At 45.0% G+C, this 19,311-nt stretch overlaps 1 protein-coding gene and 1 pseudogene across 1 annotated transcript; one reads left to right on the top strand and one right to left on the bottom strand.

The window, feature by feature from the left end:
- The first annotated feature begins 4,253 nt into the window (after positions 1-4,253).
- SOWAHB (sosondowah ankyrin repeat domain family member B) lies at positions 4,254-9,301 on the top strand. Its single transcript, XM_012447078.3, has one exon. The coding sequence runs from the start codon at positions 4,553-4,555 to the stop codon at positions 6,932-6,934; it is 2,382 nt and encodes a 793-aa protein (XP_012302501.2). The 5' UTR covers positions 4,254-4,552; the 3' UTR covers positions 6,935-9,301.
- Positions 9,302-10,948: 1,647 nt separating this feature from the next.
- On the bottom strand, positions 10,949-15,045 carry LOC135269494 (large ribosomal subunit protein uL24-like; annotated as a pseudogene).
- Between the last annotated feature and the right edge of the window lie 4,266 nt (positions 15,046-19,311).

Genomic DNA, 19,311 nt, shown 5'->3' with positions numbered 1-19,311 from the left:
CCTGCACACGGACATGCTCATATCTCTTCTAACAACTATACCCAAAAAATCTTACATTATGTGATCTGACAGTCTCCTTGTCTAGAATTATCTTTTCTCTTTCCTTTTATGGTCAAGGCTTTTTCATCCCACTCTCTACCCCCTCACTCTGTGACCTGGTCTCCCCACCACTGTTCTGAAACTGCTCCAGATTGGGCCCCAGTGACCTAACAGAAGATGCTCATATTTCACATCTTATCTAACTTGGCATCTTGGCATAGAAAGCTGTTCCTTCCTCCTCCTGCCTTGGTGCTCCTGTGACACTGAGCTCAGTGGTGCTTCTCTTCCTTCCTAGCTGCTCCTTCTAAATCTCCCTGACAGATTTCTTTTCCTCTCTCTCTTTGGTAAATGTGGATTCACCCTCTACCCTCTTTTCTTCCCACTGTGTATATATCTCTTTCTAAACAATTTTGTTATTGCCTGTGGTTCAAATGACCATTCTTTATAGATGCTAATGCCACACATCCTTGAGCCTCCAACCTATATTACCAACTGCCTTCTAGATATTTCTATCTTTATGGCCCATAGGCACCTCAAACTTAATATGTCCAAACTGAATCAGTCATCTTTCCCATTCCCAGCAACTACTGCCTTTTTATTTTCTATTGAGGCAGATGGTAACAACTGTCCATGGGTAACAGTCATCCACTAACCCTCTGAGCTGACTTCCTTCACATCAATTCATACCACTACCCTCTTCCACAAGCTTAATTTGTATGCCCCGACCTGCCAACCCTCAACCCTGCAACAGTCCAGTGCCTGCCTTCCCTGTTTCTAACCTCCCAGGGCATACTCTGTCCAAATGGAGAAAATCACACAGTGGTTTGGTTGGGGGCATTATATTCAGGCACTCAGGATAGACACATGAGAGCAAGCCAACCTGGTCTCTCATCCCCAAAGTACTCTGCCTCCAAATCCTACTATATGTATCTGCTGAACATCTCTCCAATACAAAGGGAGACAAACGTCTCCCTTTCTTGGCCACTGCTGAGCTCAGACCTTTTTCATCACTTTCTTAGATCATCTCAAGTAACTTCCGGACTATTCTTCCTGTGGACAGCCTCACCTTCCTCCTCTAGTCTTAAATTTGATATTGTCTCCTTCACTGTTGATATTCATTTATAGGATTTTTTTCCCTTAATGTCTTTTTCAAACTAAAAAGTAATATTCTCATTGTAAAATAGTCAAATAGTTTATCAGGCTATTTAAAAAAAAATTAAAGTCATCCCATAGACAGTTCTTAAATCTTATCACCAAATATATATACACAGCATTTTTTTCTAAAAATGGGATCTTATTACACACACCATATTTCTTCTATGCTGTATTGTATTTTAGGAGGAAATTTTTTTTTTTTTTCACATTTCAACATCTCTAAAATCACAATGTGTCATACAATCAATGGTTCTTAGGTTTGGCTACATACAGCATTGTTCTACAATGTATCTTTTTACTCATTAATATTGGTCATGATTCCAAACCAACACTTAACCTTCAGGAGATCTTTCTAAAGTACAAATCTGGTCAAGTTGCTACCCTTGGGAAAATTCTTCCAAGCTGCCCCCGCCCCCAAAGCCCTTCATCTTCTGATTCTCATCTTTTTCCCTTTCTAGCACATCTACACACGTCCTCTTCCTTAAAGCCAAACAGGCCAAGCAGATCTACTGGCAGTTCATTCCCCAAATAGCTATGCTTATGCTAAGCCAGATCTCTTTGCCTTTGCATCAATGTTTTTTCTGCCTTAAAGCTTATTCTCACCTTTTCTACTCAAAGTTAGCTCTTACTGGAGAATTGTCCGGATCCCCCAAGCTGAGCCTGAGTTCTTCCTTTAGGCACTTCCCCTCAACTTCTCCAGTATGTGGTGCATGTCTCTGTTAAATCACTTAGCACACAGGTTCATGCCATTTATCTTGTTGCTCCTACTAAATAGAGAGACATAGCAAGTTCTCAAGCCCACTTTCCTCTTTATTCCCATTTCCAACAGTGTCGGGGTTATGTAGGAGCTTCATAAATATTTTTGGAAATAACAAACTGTATATGCAGGAGGCAGGAAAATGCTCCCTGAGATAACATAAAGAGCTTTCTAATTAACCATCCCTTTACCCTGAGACAAGAGAGAGAAAGAAGAGAAGGTCTGGACACCAAAGTACCTGGGAATCCAGAAATCTAAAGCAATCAGATTTTTTTCTTTTTGTTCCCTCCAGTCCAATTAATTCTACCCTCAACTAAAAATAATCTGATTTCAACAACCATATGCTTTATAATCTCCCCTCACCTGGACTTCCACTTCCTTTCTCTCTAGTCTTTTTAAGTCCTTTAAGTCGAAACTTCAGTCAATATTATGGCTCTCTTTTGCAGCAAGCCCCTTATTTTGTAACCAAATGTTTTTAAAAGTACCAAAGAGGGATTCTTTCCACTTGCCATTCTAAAATACCTACTTGAGTCTTCCATTCGGTTTTCCTCCTGCCTTAGGTATGGACTCGCCTCACTCAGTCCTAGCAAGACTCTATACCAGCAAATAAATTCAAAAGAAAAAAAATTCTAAAGAAAACTGAAGTTTAATACAAAACCTTTATTTTAATAACTATCCCATAGGCATGATGTTATGTAGAGACATCGGTGGAAACCACTATCCCTCTCTCAACCCAGTATTGGGTTTAAATCCTAGAAAATGCCAAAAGTAGACAAAAATGTTTCCAGTACTTTTTTTCTGACCTAGATAATTTAAAGCCAAGGATTCATTCATGGAAAAGTACCAGGGTACTTTTGGGGATTTAAAAATCAAGCTCAGTTAATGTGATCTGTAGGGCAGTCACTAAGATTGGTCCATGCTAAAACATGTCTTTGTCAACAGTTGCAGGGCCAACACACACACTTTCAGTACTCTCTCTTGGCAAAAAGAATAGAAACTATGAATAATCAGAAATAGAAGAGCAAAAGGGAAAGCGGAAAGATGAGGGGAGTGCAAGAAAAAAGAGTGACAAATGACAGGGAAAGAGAAAATGGACGCTTTTGAATGGGAAGTACAGTGGACATGAGAGGATCTGAGAAACAGACATATTTCCTGTCAGTAGAGGCTGAAGGTAAACAAAGATGTCTTGTAACAGAAAGAAATGGGAAGGTCAAGCTAAAGAAAAGAATGAGAGGGCTTGTAACTAAAACAGGAAAAGAGATAATGACAGTGAAAACTATCTCAGGCATGTCTACAGGACTGATAAGGAATAGACATCCAGGGTCTCATCTCCAAGAAAAAAGTGTCAACATGTGGAGAGAGAAAAAGGAAGAGGGATCCCAGCTGTTATGGGGCAAAGGTCTGTTAAAGACAGCTCTTGTCTGCATTTTGAACCTGTGGAGGGAATCTTACATTCTGAACGGAAGGACTTCACCAAGCCAACACAAAACACTGTACAAACCTCTGCTGTTCACAAATTTTAGAGGAGTAAATAAAAGCAAACTAATGCTACACATCCAATACCTTAACTGGCGAGACATAATTTCTAGTTCATTTTGGCCGCTGGGAGCAAGAAGCTATCAAAGTGTTTTTGTTTGTTTGTTTCTTCCAACACCTTAATGTGCGACAAGTATGAAGGAAAAAGGCCCAAACCAACATTGGCCAGTAGTAATTTTCAGAGTGATTTCTCTTTTCGGTCTAGACTTGGATTATTTGGACGGACCCCTTGGAAGGGACGCCGGAGAAGCGGCCCAGTATTTCCAATTTAAGAAAAAATTAGTTTGGATGCAAAGTGAGTTTTGCAGACCTCAAAACAGCCTCGAGAAATCTGAAATACTCCTCTACAGCGTTCATAAAGAAAGAGAACTCAGATTGCCTGTTAACTCGCACCTTCCCCTCCTCCCCCATCGGCTTCAGCCTGAACTCATCAAAGCACCAGGAGGACAGGAACGGACTTTCCATCGCTTTTGTTTCCTGCGTGGCGGAGACTCAGAGGAACGGCCGGTCGCCTACCTGCCTTCCACTTCCCTGGCCGGGAGCGGCCGCGCGTCTCGCAGAGCGATTCGCTGCCGGCTGGGTTCGCCGCCAACCTCACCTACCCGCTGGCTCTCCGGCCCGACTCTTCTGGGTTGGGTGGCGCGGGGTGGGGGAGACCTCGGAGGGCGGAGTGACACTCGGAGGCGGGCCGGGCCCTTCCCCCCAGAGCCAGGGAGGAGGAGGCGCCGCCAGGGCGCAGGTGAAACCGACTCGGCCCTATCCCGGGAACTTTCGCTGCGGGACTGGTTGCGAGAGGCTAGCGTCGTGCGGGGGAGGGGGGGGCTGGGAGCCGCCCTCTCTCTCCCAGACTGCCCGTGGGGACTCAGCCCAGGGGCCACAGAAGGGGACCCACGGCCCTCCTGGCGCGCTCACCGGCTGCGGGCAGCGCTGGCCTCCGCCGCTGATGGGGGCGGTTGGTGCCGCCCCCGGGGCAGGTGACATTGGCCCGGCCAGGGTTTTCTCTGGCGGGGGAGAGCCCCCGGAGGGCGAGACGCAGACACCCCGGAGGCGGGGGACAAGGCAGCGATGGCCCGAGAACTGAGCCAGGAGGCACTACTGGACTTTCTGTGCCAGGCTGGGGGCCGCGTGACCAATGCTGCCTTGCTAAGCCACTTCAAGAGCTTTCTCCGAGACCCCGACTTGCCCCCCAACCAGCACCAGCACCGCCGCGAGCTCTTCAAGGGCTTCGTCAACTCGGTCGCCGCAGTGCGCCAGGACCCCGACGGCACCAAGTACGTGGTGCTCAAGAGGAGGTACAGGGACCTTTTGGGGGAGGAGGGGCTGCAGCGACCCCGCGATCCGCCCGCAACCGCCCCCAGTGCAGGGGGAGCTGCGCCCTGCTCCCCGCGAGGCGCGCGCCGAGGGGAGCCTCCCCAGCAGCAGCCCAGGCGGCGGCGGCGCGAGAAGGAGCCGGAGGAGGAGCCAGCAGGTGCAGCAGCCAGAGCCGCCGACGCGGGTTGCAATGGACTCCCAGCCAGCGGCGCCCGCGGGGCTCCTGGGAAGGGCGGCGGATCGAAGGGCAGCCCTGGAGAGAGGTCGCCGGTGCCCGCAGCTGCAGCGGCAGGGGCCCAGGCGAGAGCGAGGTGCGCGGCGGCGGAGGCGCAGGGCCGCTGCTGCTGGGAATGCCTCCAGAACAGCCTGGCGGGGCTCCCGGGAGAGCTCGGCTCACTCCCGGACTCCGCCACCGCGGAGGAGAAGCCGGCGCCGGCTCTGCTCGCCCTGGAGGGCCGCGGGGCTTCCAGGGAGCGGGAAGAAGGCGCGTTGGCTGAGCCCGCGCCAGTGCCTGCAACACCTCGCTCGCCTCCGGCCACCGTTGAGGCTGCGACGAACCGGGCTTCTCTGCCTGCTCTCCTGCCCTGCCCCGCTCCCCGCGGAGACCCGCCGGAGCTGCTGACCCCCAACTCCCTGCATTATTCGACCCTGCAGCAACAGCAGCAGCGCACTCGAGAGTGGGTGGCAAGGCACCCGCAGGTGCCTGGGGCCCGTGATCAGGGCCCTATCCGCGCCTGGTCGGTGCTGCCAGACAACTTCCTCCAGCTGTCGTTGGAGCCTGGCTCCACCGAGCCTAACTCAGAGCCGCCAGATCCCCGTCTTTCCTCACACCCTCTCTTTCCTGTTGCTCCAGATGAATCCTCGGAATCCTGGCCGGGGAACCCTTCACTGACTGTCTTTCGCAGCATTCGTTGTCAGCTGTCCCTCCAAGATCTAGATGACTTTGTGGACCAGGAGAGTCACGGCAGTGAGGAGAGCAGCAGCGGGCCCAAAGAGTCCCCGGGGGCTTCTGAAGAAGGGCTGCAGGTTGTCTTGGGAACCCCAGATCGGGGGAAGCTCAGGAATCCAGCTGGAGGCCTTTCTGTATCTCAGAAGGAGGGTAGCCCCAGCCGGAGCCCTCAAGGCCTCAGAAACAGAAAGGATGGTCACCCCTCTCAGCAGGTCCCTGCAGGGGCTAATGGCCTTGCAGGTCACCCCCTGGAGCCTTTGCCTTGGCCAGCTCCTAGGTTAAGGAGGTCCCTCAGGAGGAGCTCTCTGGCAGGAAGAGCCAAATTGTCCTCCTCTGATGAGGAGTACCTTGATGAGAGCTTGCTGAGAAGAAGTCGGCGCCCACCTCGATCCAGAAAGCCCTCCAAAGCAGGAACAGTGCCCAACCCAAGGGTAGATGCAGCTTTATCACCGAAGCTTGCAGAGGTTAAGGCTGTTGAGGCTGAGTGGGATTCGCGACACAGCTTGTGGGCTCGTAATGGGGAGGGGCCTGCAGCCTTGGCCCCCCACAGAACTTCTGAGCACAAATCATCCCTGGTTCCCCTAGATGCCAGGGAGCACGAGTGGATTGTGAAGCTTGCCAGTGGCTCCTGGATTCAGGTGTGGACTTTGTTCTGGGAGGAACCTCAACTGGCCTTGCACAAAGACTTTTTGACTGGGTACACTGCCTTGCACTGGATAGCCAAACATGGTGACCTCAGGGCCCTTCAGAACTTGGTCTCTGGAGCAAAGAAGGCAGGGATTGTCCTTGATGTAAATGTGAGGTCCAGTTGTGGGTATACCCCGCTGCATCTTGCAGCCATTCATGGCCACCAGGGAGTTATCAAATTGCTAGTGCAAAGGTTGGCTTCTCGCATAAATGTCAGGGACAGCAGTGGGAAGAAGCCATGGCAGTATCTAACCAGTAATACCTCTGGGGAAATATGGCAGCTACTGGGAGCCCCTAAGGGCAAGCCCATTTTCCCTGTCTATCCCCTAGTTGGAAGTTCTTCCCCCACCAGAAAGGCCAAGAGCAGGGAAATATCTAGAAATGTTACCCGAAAGACTTCCTTCGCTGCATTACTCAAAAGTCAGCACAGCAAGTGGAAATTGGCCAACCAGTATGAGAAATTCCCCAGTCCAAGGGAAAGAGAAGAGTACAGTGACTGAGGTGGGTCTCTCTGTCCAACATGCAGGCAGCATACCCTCACCCTACTCAGTGAAAGAATTCCAGGGGAATATAAAAGCTGATGAGAGTTGGTAAAGAGGATGGTCAAGGGAGATGGCGTTGACCTCACTGGATCTTATGTCACCACATCCTGGACCTAAGGAGGGTCATCCAAACTTTTTGAAAGCTGAAGTACTTGAACTAGAGAGACCTAGGCAAGGGGCAGAGCCAGGTGCTCAAAATCCAGGAGGCATTCTTCCTCTTCCCTTGCCACCATGGATCTGGGCACAGTAAGCCACATTGTTTCCTTGAAGCAGCAGTCCCTGGCCTTGGCTAGAGAGGGAACAGATGTCGAACAAAAAGAGAGGCAATTCAAGGAACTGACGAAGCACATACAAAATCCTCTCTGGCTAGGAGTTCTCTGGCTTCTGTTCATTTGGAGAATAAATCTTGGCTGACAGTGGGAAGCACCAGGTTTGAAATCAGATGGCTTTTTCATTTTTTTGGCATTGAAATCAGTGAAATAAAATTATTACTGGAGAGTAAAGTTTGATTTGAGAGATTCCCCAGCCGTGTTCCCAAGTCTTCTTTTGAATGCCATGCATGGTGGTTAGTGGGCAAAATGATTAATGCCTCCTTTGGGTCTTCTCACTGATCAGAGAAGCAGTTGGGTAAGATTCAGTTATGACTTGGACTCCATTCCCAAGAGAACTGTCATTCAGGCCCTGCTTTTTTGTATCAACCCAAAGGGAACTTTCCAAATGTAAAAACCATGTGGCTCATTTGCATAGTGACTGAAACCATCTTTCATGGAAACTCCCTGTGTAACAAACAGAATTATCATCACTTGTTTTCAGTAGGTTTGAATGGCCAACATTTGTACTCAGAAAAAGAAATGATTTCACTCTGGGGAAACAGTAAGGATTAAGAGAATGCATCCTCACCAGGACTTTCTAAGCTGCTAAATGTAATTTTATTTGCACTAAACTTGTTGCCAATTAAGATTAAATATTAGCCTTTAAGTATTGTATATCTAACGGAAAGCATTCCTTTTTAATTGCTTTTGAAGGGACTGATTACTTGTGAGTTCATGATGTGAGAGAATGGCTAGTCTATAAATGTCAGTAGAACATCAAGATTTCAAAATAAGTTCAAAGAGGGCTGAAAAATTACATGTTCAAGTGGAAATTGTTAATTTTTAATGGGAATGTTTTCATGTGATGTGGCAATGATGCTGTATTTTAAGTCTTTTTGTGTTTCTTCTGGTTATTTTCCCCCATTAAAAGATCAATAGATCTTTATAATTTATTGTACTATGCTGATTACTGTTAGTTTTCTTCTTTACAAAATTGTGTCTCAGTGAGTGCCAAATATTATTGGTTTCTTTGATTTTTTACTGTATAATTTTGCTGAAATAAATACATCTTTTCTACTAAAAAAATAAGCATAATAAATAAAGGAACTAAGAGCTTTTTTCCCGAAAGACCTATATAAGAGATGAAACTTTGTCAAATCAAAGCAAGAAAATGGGCAACCACAGATGGGACATAGTTTAAAGAGATAAAAATTTAAAAGAATACAAGATAAACATCTATGCAAATACTCTAGTAAACTAGTAAAATTTGTAAACCACCAGTAAGCTAGTGATATTTCAAGGAAAAGATGTAAACTTTCTAAAAAATCCAATGAATGTTTTTACTTTATCATATTGTTATCACTACATCAATTTATTCAACAGATGTGTTTTGTGTAGTGCTGTGGAACTTATACAAGTGAGTAGGAGATAAACTCTCCCATCTTGAAACTTAAAATCTAACAATATTTATAATTGATTGCTTTATACCCTTTTTAAAATTATTATTATTTTGAGATGGAGCCTTACTCTGTTGCCCAGGCTGGAATGCAGTGGTGTGATCTTGGCTCACTGCAAACTTCGCCTCCCAGGTTCAAGGGATTCTACTGTTTCAGCCTCCCACGTAGCTGAGATTACAGGCAACCACCACCATGGCTAATTTTTATATTTTGTATTTTTAGTAAAGATGGTTTTTCACCATGTTGGTCAGGCTGGTCTCGAACTCCTGACCTCAAGTGATAAGTACATTGCATGTTTCAGTATTTGCAAAGTGCTGGGATTACAGGCGTGAGCCACCATGCCTGACCAGTACCCTATCTTACTCCCATGATGTCTTTTAAAGGTGAATTATATCAAAAAATAAGCTTGTAAAATGAGGCAAAGAGAAAAGAAGGATGGTACCAGGAATGAGGGCAAACAGCAGCAATGCAAGAAAAAAATTTCAAAGTGTCCTAAGTACAAAATAGTGCTCTGGGGAGAGCACTTATTTCTAGAGAGAGAGAAAGAGAAATAGAAAGGGAAAGACAGAGAGAGAGAAAGAGAGATCTTTTTAGGCTGGTAAAATCAGGGAGGGCTTCATAAAGGTCAGGAATCCTTGAATTAAATGATACTGACTTTCCCAAGAAACCAGCTGTGTTAGTTCTACCACATTCTTGACTTGTGCTTCAGTGTGTGATTTACATAGCACTAGTGTTGGCTGATTGTTGACTGGTTAGAACACAATCCTAAGTCTCAAGTTGATTCTTATGATGAATCATCATGCTGCCTCTGATCAACTCTTTTACATGGTCAATATGTTATGTTGGGAGGAGTCAGGGGAGAAGAGGGTGTAGAGAGGAGATTAAAACACAGATCTGATCCTGACACTCTCTTGCTCATGTTGTAAAGTCCAGGCCAGGAGGGCTGCCAGAACTAGGGTACTTTCCCAGCTTTTTGCCAGCCACTCCCTGCCGTGAACCCCAAACTGAAGCTTCATCAGACCCATTGGGATGCTACTGCCCCTAACCTCTCAGTTTCTGTCTTGTGCTGAATTTCTTCTACTTAGAAAATCATTTTTTTCTATTTTCCTAGTAATCTTATTCCTCAAAGGACAGCTTAAATGTCACAGCCTATATGAAGATTCCAGGACAAACACCTCCAAGCCAGAAGCTGTATAGCTCCTTCATCAGAATTTTCCTAATACTATGTACATACCTCATTTATAATTTTTGCCACATAGTATTTAGGTATATTGTATGTCTCAATATTCCTGAATATTTTGAACATTTGGAGATTAGTGAATATGTTTTCATTTCATCTAGATTTCCCAAATATTTATGAAGCATCTACTATGTGATAAAGACATACTTCCTGCCTTCAAGAGCTCATAGTCTACTAGGGAAGGAGATGTGAGGGTTGGGTCACTGAAAATTGCTTCTAGCACAGTGAGGTAAGTGCACAGATGTGTGTCAAGACTCTGAGAATACAAAGAAGGGGACATTTATGAAGCATTTTCTGTGTGCCAGTCTCTATGTTTATGCTGGAAATACAACATTTAGTAGAATATGCCTATTTCCTGCTCTGTTGGTGCTTTTCTGGATTGGGGAGGTCAGGAGGCAAAAAGGAACTTATGTGAGTTTTGAAGGGTGAAGTGGAGAAAAGAGTTCTGGAAGAATATCCTGGAAGAGGGAAGGGACATGACCAAAACCACAGAGTGGTTTAGGGGATACTGAGCCACACAGTGTGGCAGAAGTGAGGCAGGGCAAAAAGAGATGAAGATGGAAAGGTCATTTAAGACTAGGTTGAAAGAAGGGTCTTTTTGACCTCAGAAAATACAGGCATTTTCTAGGAAGCCAGGGACTGTAAAAACTCCTCCTAGAAAAACATAGTGTTATTCCAAATCCAGATGTTTTCCTGACGTCTTAATTTGAAGACAAAAAAAAAAAAGTATTAGATTAAATGTGCTTAATTTTATAGTTTCTCTGTCAAATTTTTCTTAGGTCTTCTGTGTTGTTAATGCTTATTTGCTAGCAAATAGTGGTAGGCAACAAAGTAATTTAACAAATGGCAATTTCATTTTAAAGGCAACCATTAGACATTGATTAGATATTGTTGATAAGCTTAGCTCAACACTTCTTTTTCTTTCATTTCAGCAGTTGTATGAAAGCTTGTATATAAGATTCCTTTATTCCTGTATCTTCTCAGTGGTTTCTTTCTTGTATTTGCCCTTTTTCTTTCCTATTTGGTGAGATTTGGATTTCTGTTTATGGATCTTTTTATGGTCTTTGTCCACTTTTAGCCTAGTGATAACCACTTTGCTGGGGTGAATGCCTACATGGACAGTTGTACCATTAGCCTTTTGCTGCTGCGCCTGTTCAATGTAGATGACATATTTCTTCCTGTAAACCTGGACTATGTTGCCAATTTGCCGACCTTTATGATGTCCTTGCACAAGCTGAACTTCATCGTCCTTTTGGATGGTCATGGATCAAACATCGTACTTCTGTCTTAGTTCTTTGGAAAGAGGGGAAGACATAATCTTCCTGTGAATGTGGGAAAGTGCATTGAAATGCCTTTTGCAGTTCTTGCTTCTGTCAGAAGTCACAAAAGCATTGAATTTCACTTTGGCCACTCTCGCTTCAGTGATGGCTGCAAAAGGTGCTCGACACTTTTTGTTGTAGTCATAAAGCAATGAATTTTAATGTAATAAATATACTGTAAATATGAAGTACATATACTGTAATCTTGTTTTATGCTAGTAAAATTGCTTATAGTTCAACATGTCAGTGTGTTACACATAGCATGCTATGAATTCCAGACACCTTGATTCCTTTGTATATTTTTGGTTTTTTTTGAGGCAGGGTCTCACTTGGTCACCCAAGCTAGAGGGCAGTGTACAATCATAGCTCACCGTAACTTCAAAGTCCTGGGCTCAAGAGATCCTCCCACCTCAGCCTCTTTAGTAGCTGGGACTATGGGTGCACACCATCACACCCAGCTATTTTTTTTTTTTTTTTGAGACAGGGTCTCTATGTTACCCAGGCTATGTTGCCCAGTCTGGGTCTCAAACTCCTGGCCTCAGCTTCCCCAAGCACTGGAATTATGTGTGAGCCACCACATCTGGCGCCCCGTACATATTTTTTCTTGTTGTTGAGACAGGGTCTCCTGCTGTCACCCAGGCTGGAATGCAGTGGTGCAATCTCAGCTCACTGCAGTATTGACCTCCGGGACTCAAGCCATCCTCCCACCTCAGCTTCTGGAGTAGCTAGAACTATAGGCACACACCACCACACCCACCTAATTTTAAAATTTTTTTGTAGAGATGAGGTCTCACTATGTTGCCCAGGCTAGTCATCAACTCCTGAACTTAGGCAATCCTCCAGCCTCAGCCTCCCATAGTGCTGGGATTACAGGTATCAGCCACCATCCCCAGCTCTCCCTATACATCTTAAAAAATAACTTTACACATACCATACAATTCACCTATTTTAAACATAAAATTCAATAATTTTTAGTATAATCACACTTAATGCAGCCATCACCACATTAAGTTCCTGTATAAATCTGAGAACCACTGATCCAGGCAATAGGAAGCCATTGAAGGTTCAGTGCAGGAGAGTGACATATAAGCTGGGGTGAAACAAAGATTCTTCTTGCTGCAGTAAAGGAGATAAACTAGAAGCAGAGATAAGTTAAACTATTGTAATATCTTAGTTGCATATTGAGCATATCAGGAATGTTGACTCAATAAGCTGGATAAGGTGATAAGATTGGACATCTACAGTGAGGGAAAAAAGCTTTGTTGGAGGGGCTGATTTAGTTGATAAGAATTAAGAATTAGGTAAAATGTAGAAGTGTTTCTCCATTTCTTCTGACCCTCAAAATACCCTGGTTTTGTAAATTTTTTTTTTTTTTTTTTTGAGGCAGAATCTCCCTCTGTTGCCCAGACTGGAGTGCAGTGGCATCATCTCGACTCACCGCAACCTCCACCTTCCAGGTTCAAGCAATTCTCGTGCCTCAGCCTCCTGAGTAACTGGGATTACAGTGTGAGACCACACCTGGCTAATTTCTTTCTTCTTTCTTTCTTTTTTGAGACAGACTCTCCCTGTGTCGCCCAGCTGGAGTGTAGTGGTATAATCTCGACTCACTGCAACCTCCACCTCCCAGGTTCAAGCAATTCTCCTGTCTCAGCCTCTGGAGTAGCTGGGATTACAGCGTGTACCACCACATCCAGCTAATTTTAGTTTAGTTTTTTTTTTTTTTTTGGTGGAATTTGCTCTTGTTACCCAGGCTGGAGTGGTACGATCTTGGCTCACTGAAACCTCCGCCTCCCCAGTTCTAGTGATCCCCCTGCCTCAGCCTCCTGAGTAGCTGGGATTACAGGCATCCACCAGCATGCCCAGCTAATTTTTTATATTTTTAGTAGTGACAGGGTTTCACCATGTTGGCCAGGCTGGTCTCAAGCTCCTGACCTCTGGTAATACACCCGCCTCGGCCTCCCAAAGTGCTGGAATTACATGTATGAGCCATTTTGTCCAGCCTAATTTTTGTATTTTTAGGAGAGATGGGTTTTTGCCATGTTCACCGGACTGGTTTTGAATTCCTGGCCTCAAGCGATTGGCCTGCCTCAGCCTCGAAAAGTGCTGAGTTACAAGTGTGAGCCATGGCATCCGGCCTGGTTTTGTAATTAAATCACTGCATTCCTGTAATGACCATCTAGGTTCATGGTGGCACTGAATCTAGAGTGTAAATGAAATGTCTGTACAAGCTGTTTTACTTAGCAGTGCTGCTGTGTGTACGTGGGTTTGTCAACATCAAAACAAATTAAAAATGTTTAGTGAAAGATAGGATAATGTAAGTACTTAAGCTCACGGCAAAGAATCTAGGTTGCCTGGCTCCTGACCTGATTTGGACAAGACCTTCGACTTCTTAGCTTTGTCATTTACATTGAAATAATATTAATAGCAATAGAAAATGGGTTTTCTGAGAGGATAAAATGAATTCATACCTGTTCAAAGTTCATAGAAAATGCCTGGCACATAGTAGATCCTCAATAAACACTTGGTATTATTATTTTTAACACCATTTAAAATATACAGTTCACTTAAATTTCCATCTATACAAAAAGCAAAGAAATCTACTTGATTTAAAAGGTGCTGATAAAAATTTACTGATAAAGCTAAATAATTTTTATTATGCTTCTACACAAGAAAGATGCCTGGGATTCTCATTTCAAATGAAAAAGATCATTTATCTCTTGTAGTTATCATTAGCTATTATGATATGCCATTAAACAGAATTATGTCTAATTGAAGTCATATTAACTAACACCAGTCAAATTAGAAGCTCTGATGTTGGCTGGAACTAAACTCAGACAGAGCTCTGAAGGAATCAGGCTTTGGAGAGGTGAGGGGTGTGTGTGTGTGTGTGTGTGTGTGTGTGTGTGTGTGTGTATAATGCTATTGTCACTCATGAATTGGAAAAATCTAAATGGAACCATGCAGTAAGGTTTATCCAATTTCTGCTAAATTTGGTCACAATGAAGTCACTGAATTGGATTAAAAATTATTGATCTGACTATTCCTCCTTCATGATGTGAAAATAACACTTCTTGATCTCTAGCTACCAAGCTTGACTCCTATTTTCTACATTTTTTTTGGGGGGGTGGGTGGGGATTGATCCTTTCATTTATTCAGACTTACTCATCATCACACTCTGAGCCCCTTTCTGCATCTACCTCAGTGTTCTCACACAACTCACAGGCTAGAGAAGTCTTCAAAGTGTGATCACAGCACTGAGGGGTCCCAAGTAAGGCCAAAGGGCCTGGGGGAGTGGTGAGGATCCAGCAGGGCCTCATGAAGTAGGTGACGTCTGAGCTGGGTCTCCAAGAATGAGACACCACTTAGCTAGGGCCTCTGTTTTCATATTGAATCACTGGAATACAATTTGCTGAATTCAACAGCTTGATAACCTGGGCTGAGGCTAATTAGCTTTGTTTATGTTTTGCTTCTGTTTTTTCTGTCTCCCCCGCAAGGCTGTCATCTCATAAGAATGAAGACCTCTGCCTGCTTCACTACCTGCCGTGCTTCCGTGTGTGGAGCAGGCCCAGCATGCAGTAGGTCCTCAGTGAATGTGTGCTGGAAAAGGGAACCCTGATCAGGATTTGCCCTCTGAATTTGTCCACTCACGCTGCAGTGTCAGCTCCTTGAGGACAGCAATGTCATCAGTCCTATAGATCCCTGGATCAGCACCTAGAGAGGGCTTTGCACATGGTAGATGCATACTGACTGGCTACTTACAACAGTACACAGGAACAGGTTTTGAAGCTGGGAGTGAACCAAATCCTACTTTCAAGCAGGAAGCTCTGCTCCTTTGTATTATGCATAAAATGGGGCCTGTGAAGGAGGCGGCAGGAGAGGGAAAAGATGCTGCCATGGGTTCTTGTGTACATAGAAGACAGTGGCATGGGAGGAGGACATGAGCAGGCATATCCAGGAAATGAACAGAGGACTGAGGCTCGACCCTGAACCTGCTCTCTCAGGTGTCACACCCTCTCCCACTGGAAGCAGGTGAGCAGTTCCTCTGTCTTGGAGGACACATGACCTTGACCTGGCCAATCAGCAGAGCCCATTTTCTTCAGCCACAGTGATTGGCTAAGGTCTGGGCACATGACCAATCAGGTGCCAAAGGTCAGACCTCGGGGTTGGAACCCTGGGGGAGGAGAAGCTCTATTTCTGTTAGGTTGCTGGAGTGGATGGTGACATCTTGTCGCCTTGAAAGGAAAGCCCACCCGAGAATGACACCAACACAGAGGGAAGTAAGCAGAGCCAAGAGGTCGGGAGAGGTGGTTCCTGGTGCCATTATCCAGCACCCAGCTCCAGCCCGGGTGAAGTTGGCTAGGCACATAGTCACTGGCATTGCAGGTCGGACACAGAGGTCTGCAGAGCAACTCCAGCTGTGTTCTTTCGTCTTCACAGTCAGCAACGTTTTTATGGGTAGCATTCTCAGGATTCGTAGCTAGAAGGCTCTGTACCTTGCAACAGGGCCTTACGACCGTCTCTCCTGATGCCTATCAGTATAGGCACCTTGAGATCATCAGCCAGGACAACTTCGCCAAGGTGAATGAAGTTCACCAAGCACCTTCTCACTGGGACCCAGGTGGCTGTGACCATCCCAAAAGGGCAGCAGAACTCCTCCTGCCTCGAGAGTCTATTCCATGGGGTGACCCCAAGGTCATCAAGCTCTTTGGACACCACAGACACTCTGTTCTTAGCCATAGAGTACGCCAGCAGAGCAGAGCTGGTCTACTACAACCTAGAGCTGGGCTACATGAAAGCAGAAGAGGCCTGAAGCAAGTTTTAGCAGATAGTATCAGCCCTCTAGTACCAGCAACAGAAGGCAGATATTCACAGGGACCTGAAGCCCAAGAACTACCTTGTGGCCCATCACAATGTAAAAATAACAGACTTTGGACTTCATACCAGGTTCACTGTATGCCAGAAGTTGGGCACCTTCGGTGGTAGTCCCTTTTATGCTATCCTGAACTCTTCCGTGGCCAAACATATGATGGGCTCCCATGGACGTGTGCAGCTGGAAAGTCATTCTTCACACCACAGTAACCAAGGCCTGCCATTTGTAGGGCAGACCTTTGTGGCGATGAGGAAGCTGATACTGTGTGAACAATTATACAAGATCCCGCTCTTCACTCTTCCTTTCTATAGAACCAGAAAGCTTCATACACCTATTTCCAACCCCAGGGAGAGGCCTATACTAGAGCACATCATGGAACACGTATGGATCAGCACTGGTCAGGAAAAGACACGAAGGCCATACTGGGAGCTGTTCTCTGATCACCAAGACTCCTGAAAGACAGAGCTCCCGGTGTCCACTGGATGAGGCAGACCACATCCAGTCCTTGTTAGAACAAAAATTTGATGATACCATGGCCTGGTACTGAATCCTGGGCTATACAGGAAACCTGAGGTGCAGGGCTCCATCATCACAGTGAAGCCTTTGCCTTCAGTAGATCCCACTCAACAGCTGCTAGCCTTCCCCATCACCTGAAAGAAACTCTTATGCTTTAACATACAAAACTGGTTAAGTACATTGGGAAAAGGTGTACAGTTCTTATATTCTTCATTTGTTCACCTTTAAGTGTCCAAAGTGTCTTGTCATTCAGGCTGGTCTAAATATTTAGGGTTGATATAAAATGTGAGGTATAAGAAGGCCAACAGGTCAGGAAACAAGTATCGTACAACTGAAAAGATAATTTGTTGCCCACATTTCCCAAGAGGACAGGCATACAACACACAGGGCCCCACAGGGAAGCACCAGGGCGGGGTGGGGGGCAGGGGTCAGTAAGCAGAGGGAGGGGGAGAGAGCCGCGGGCAAGAACCTTTATTGTGCTTCCTTCTCACTTTTGCCCAGGAAGAACTCCTTGGCAACAGCTTGGATGGGTGGAGTGGTGCACAGCGGGTGCCAGCAAATGGTGAAGGCCACCAGAGGCTGGCAGGAATGCACCTCCCCTTGGGTAGGCCGCAGGAGCCCAGCGCTGCTCATGCTGCCCTGGTTGCTGTGGCCACTACTGCTAGTTCCTGCTTAACACCTCAGTCACATGCATCTGGTGTGTGCAGCCTGATGATGCCCCTCTTTTCTACTTTTAAGACTTGTTGTGTGCTTTGTAAAGGCTTTACTATATGTAAATTAGGTCTCAATTTAAAAAGAAAAGGGCTAGACAAGAAGAAATATTTTTCAAATGCCTGTTGGGGCCAAAGCCTGGACTCTGTTTTGAAAGTGCCTACTTCTTCCATGTACTCTCCTTTCTTTCCTTCCTTCTTTTTCCTTTCCTTGCCTCCTCTTCTTTTTAGAACAGCAAACATTCCCAAATCTAGTAACTATTAACAGGTATTTCTGTACCATCACTTTTTCTAAAACTACAATTGTTAATCTTACAGGATGTAAAGGTTTTTGCTATTTATGTCCCAAAATACAATCAGCTTCTACTGAATTCTTATCCTTTGGTGTCAACTAGGGAAGCACTTCAGGGACATAAATATAGTGAACCAAGTGACATGCCACCATTCCACAATGGGTCGCACTGCCTAAGAGAATGGGCCAGTCAAGGTAGGGGTAAGACAAGGAATTCATTATATGACCCTGCTAATGGCCCAGAAATAGTCCCATTTTCTTAGTTACTTGAGGACTGAGAACTTCTCAAGACTTGCTGAATTGCATAAGGGTGTTCAGATTGGAGTACAGTATTCAGAGTTTCTGATTAAAACTGACTTTTAAAAGAACAAAATGAGTATTTTTTCTGCTCTGACAGCTTTGCCTGCACTAATGGTCCAGGAATAGTCACATGGATTTTTCTTCCTGGAAAGGGCCACAGGAATAGCCATGCCTTTACAGTGTTTGTATGTTGGGTGACTGTTCTTCGTATTCCACCTAGTTTGACCCTAATAGGTTATATGCCAAATATAAAACCTTTGTGAACCTTGATTTTTCTGGGGAAAGGAGAGAGAAGGAAAGAGAAAAACATATCAATAGCATCAAATTAGCCTCAGATCTTCAGGACAGACAGTGCTAAAATGCATAATATTACTAATAAGTAGCTGCAAATGGAGAGTGGGGGAGAACAGAAGGCTGATTTTGCTTTATGTGTAGACCATATATTCTCACAATAATGACTAACTCTGGACTCCTAAGGGGCATATTAACTAAGTAATGTTTTATAGAAATATGTTATTAACCTACCTGTGGAGCCATCTTTCCATGCATTATAGAAAGATCACAAAATATTGCCCTAGATTTCTTGGGCAAGATTCCTGATACCTGTCATAAATTATTGGGAAAGCTGAGTCCTAGAACTACTTTTCAAATTTTGGGTGTACACATATCTTCCAGGAGCAGTGAATCTAATATGTATGATCTTACACAAGCATTTTCTCTTCTGATCTTTGTTCTTATTAGCTAATTGTAAAATTCAATCAGTAACTGACAAAGGGGTTGAAACTCAAGTTTACTTGCTGCTTGTTATAATCTGCATTATTTGAGGTTTTAATCATCAGGGTTGTATTAGTCCATTCTCACACTGCTATAAAGAACGAGGTTTAAGTGACTCACAGTTCTGCAGGCTGTATAGGACGCATGGCTGGGAGGCCTCAGGAAACTTACAATCATGGTGGAAGGCGAAGGGGAAGCAGGCACATCTTAAACATGGCAGAGCAGGAGAGAGGGAGAGAGAGAGAAAGGAAGTGCCACACACTTTAAACCATCAGATCCGGTGAGAACTCGCTATTAAGAAAACAGCAACCAGGAAGTCCACCCCCATGAACCAGGCCCATCCTCCAACACATGGGCATTACAATTGGAGATGAAATTTGTGTGGGGATGCAGAGCCAAACCATATCAAGTGTTATTGATATTTTACATCACTCCATTCTACACACACACCCCACCTCCAAACACACACATACCGTAGCATAGATAATAAAGAATTGCAGTTATATTCTTATACCATAAGATGTATTTATTTAAGAAGTTTCTCAG

The sequence above is a fragment of the Aotus nancymaae genome, unplaced genomic scaffold, assembly GCF_030222135.1.
Source record: "Aotus nancymaae isolate 86718 unplaced genomic scaffold, 86718_ANA_hifiasm-v0.15.2.pri h1tg000006l, whole genome shotgun sequence".
NCBI classification, from domain to species: domain Eukaryota; kingdom Metazoa; phylum Chordata; class Mammalia; order Primates; family Aotidae; genus Aotus; species Aotus nancymaae.
The sequence above is the reverse complement of the archived record's forward strand: the minus strand, read 5'-3'. Positions and strand labels throughout refer to the sequence as shown.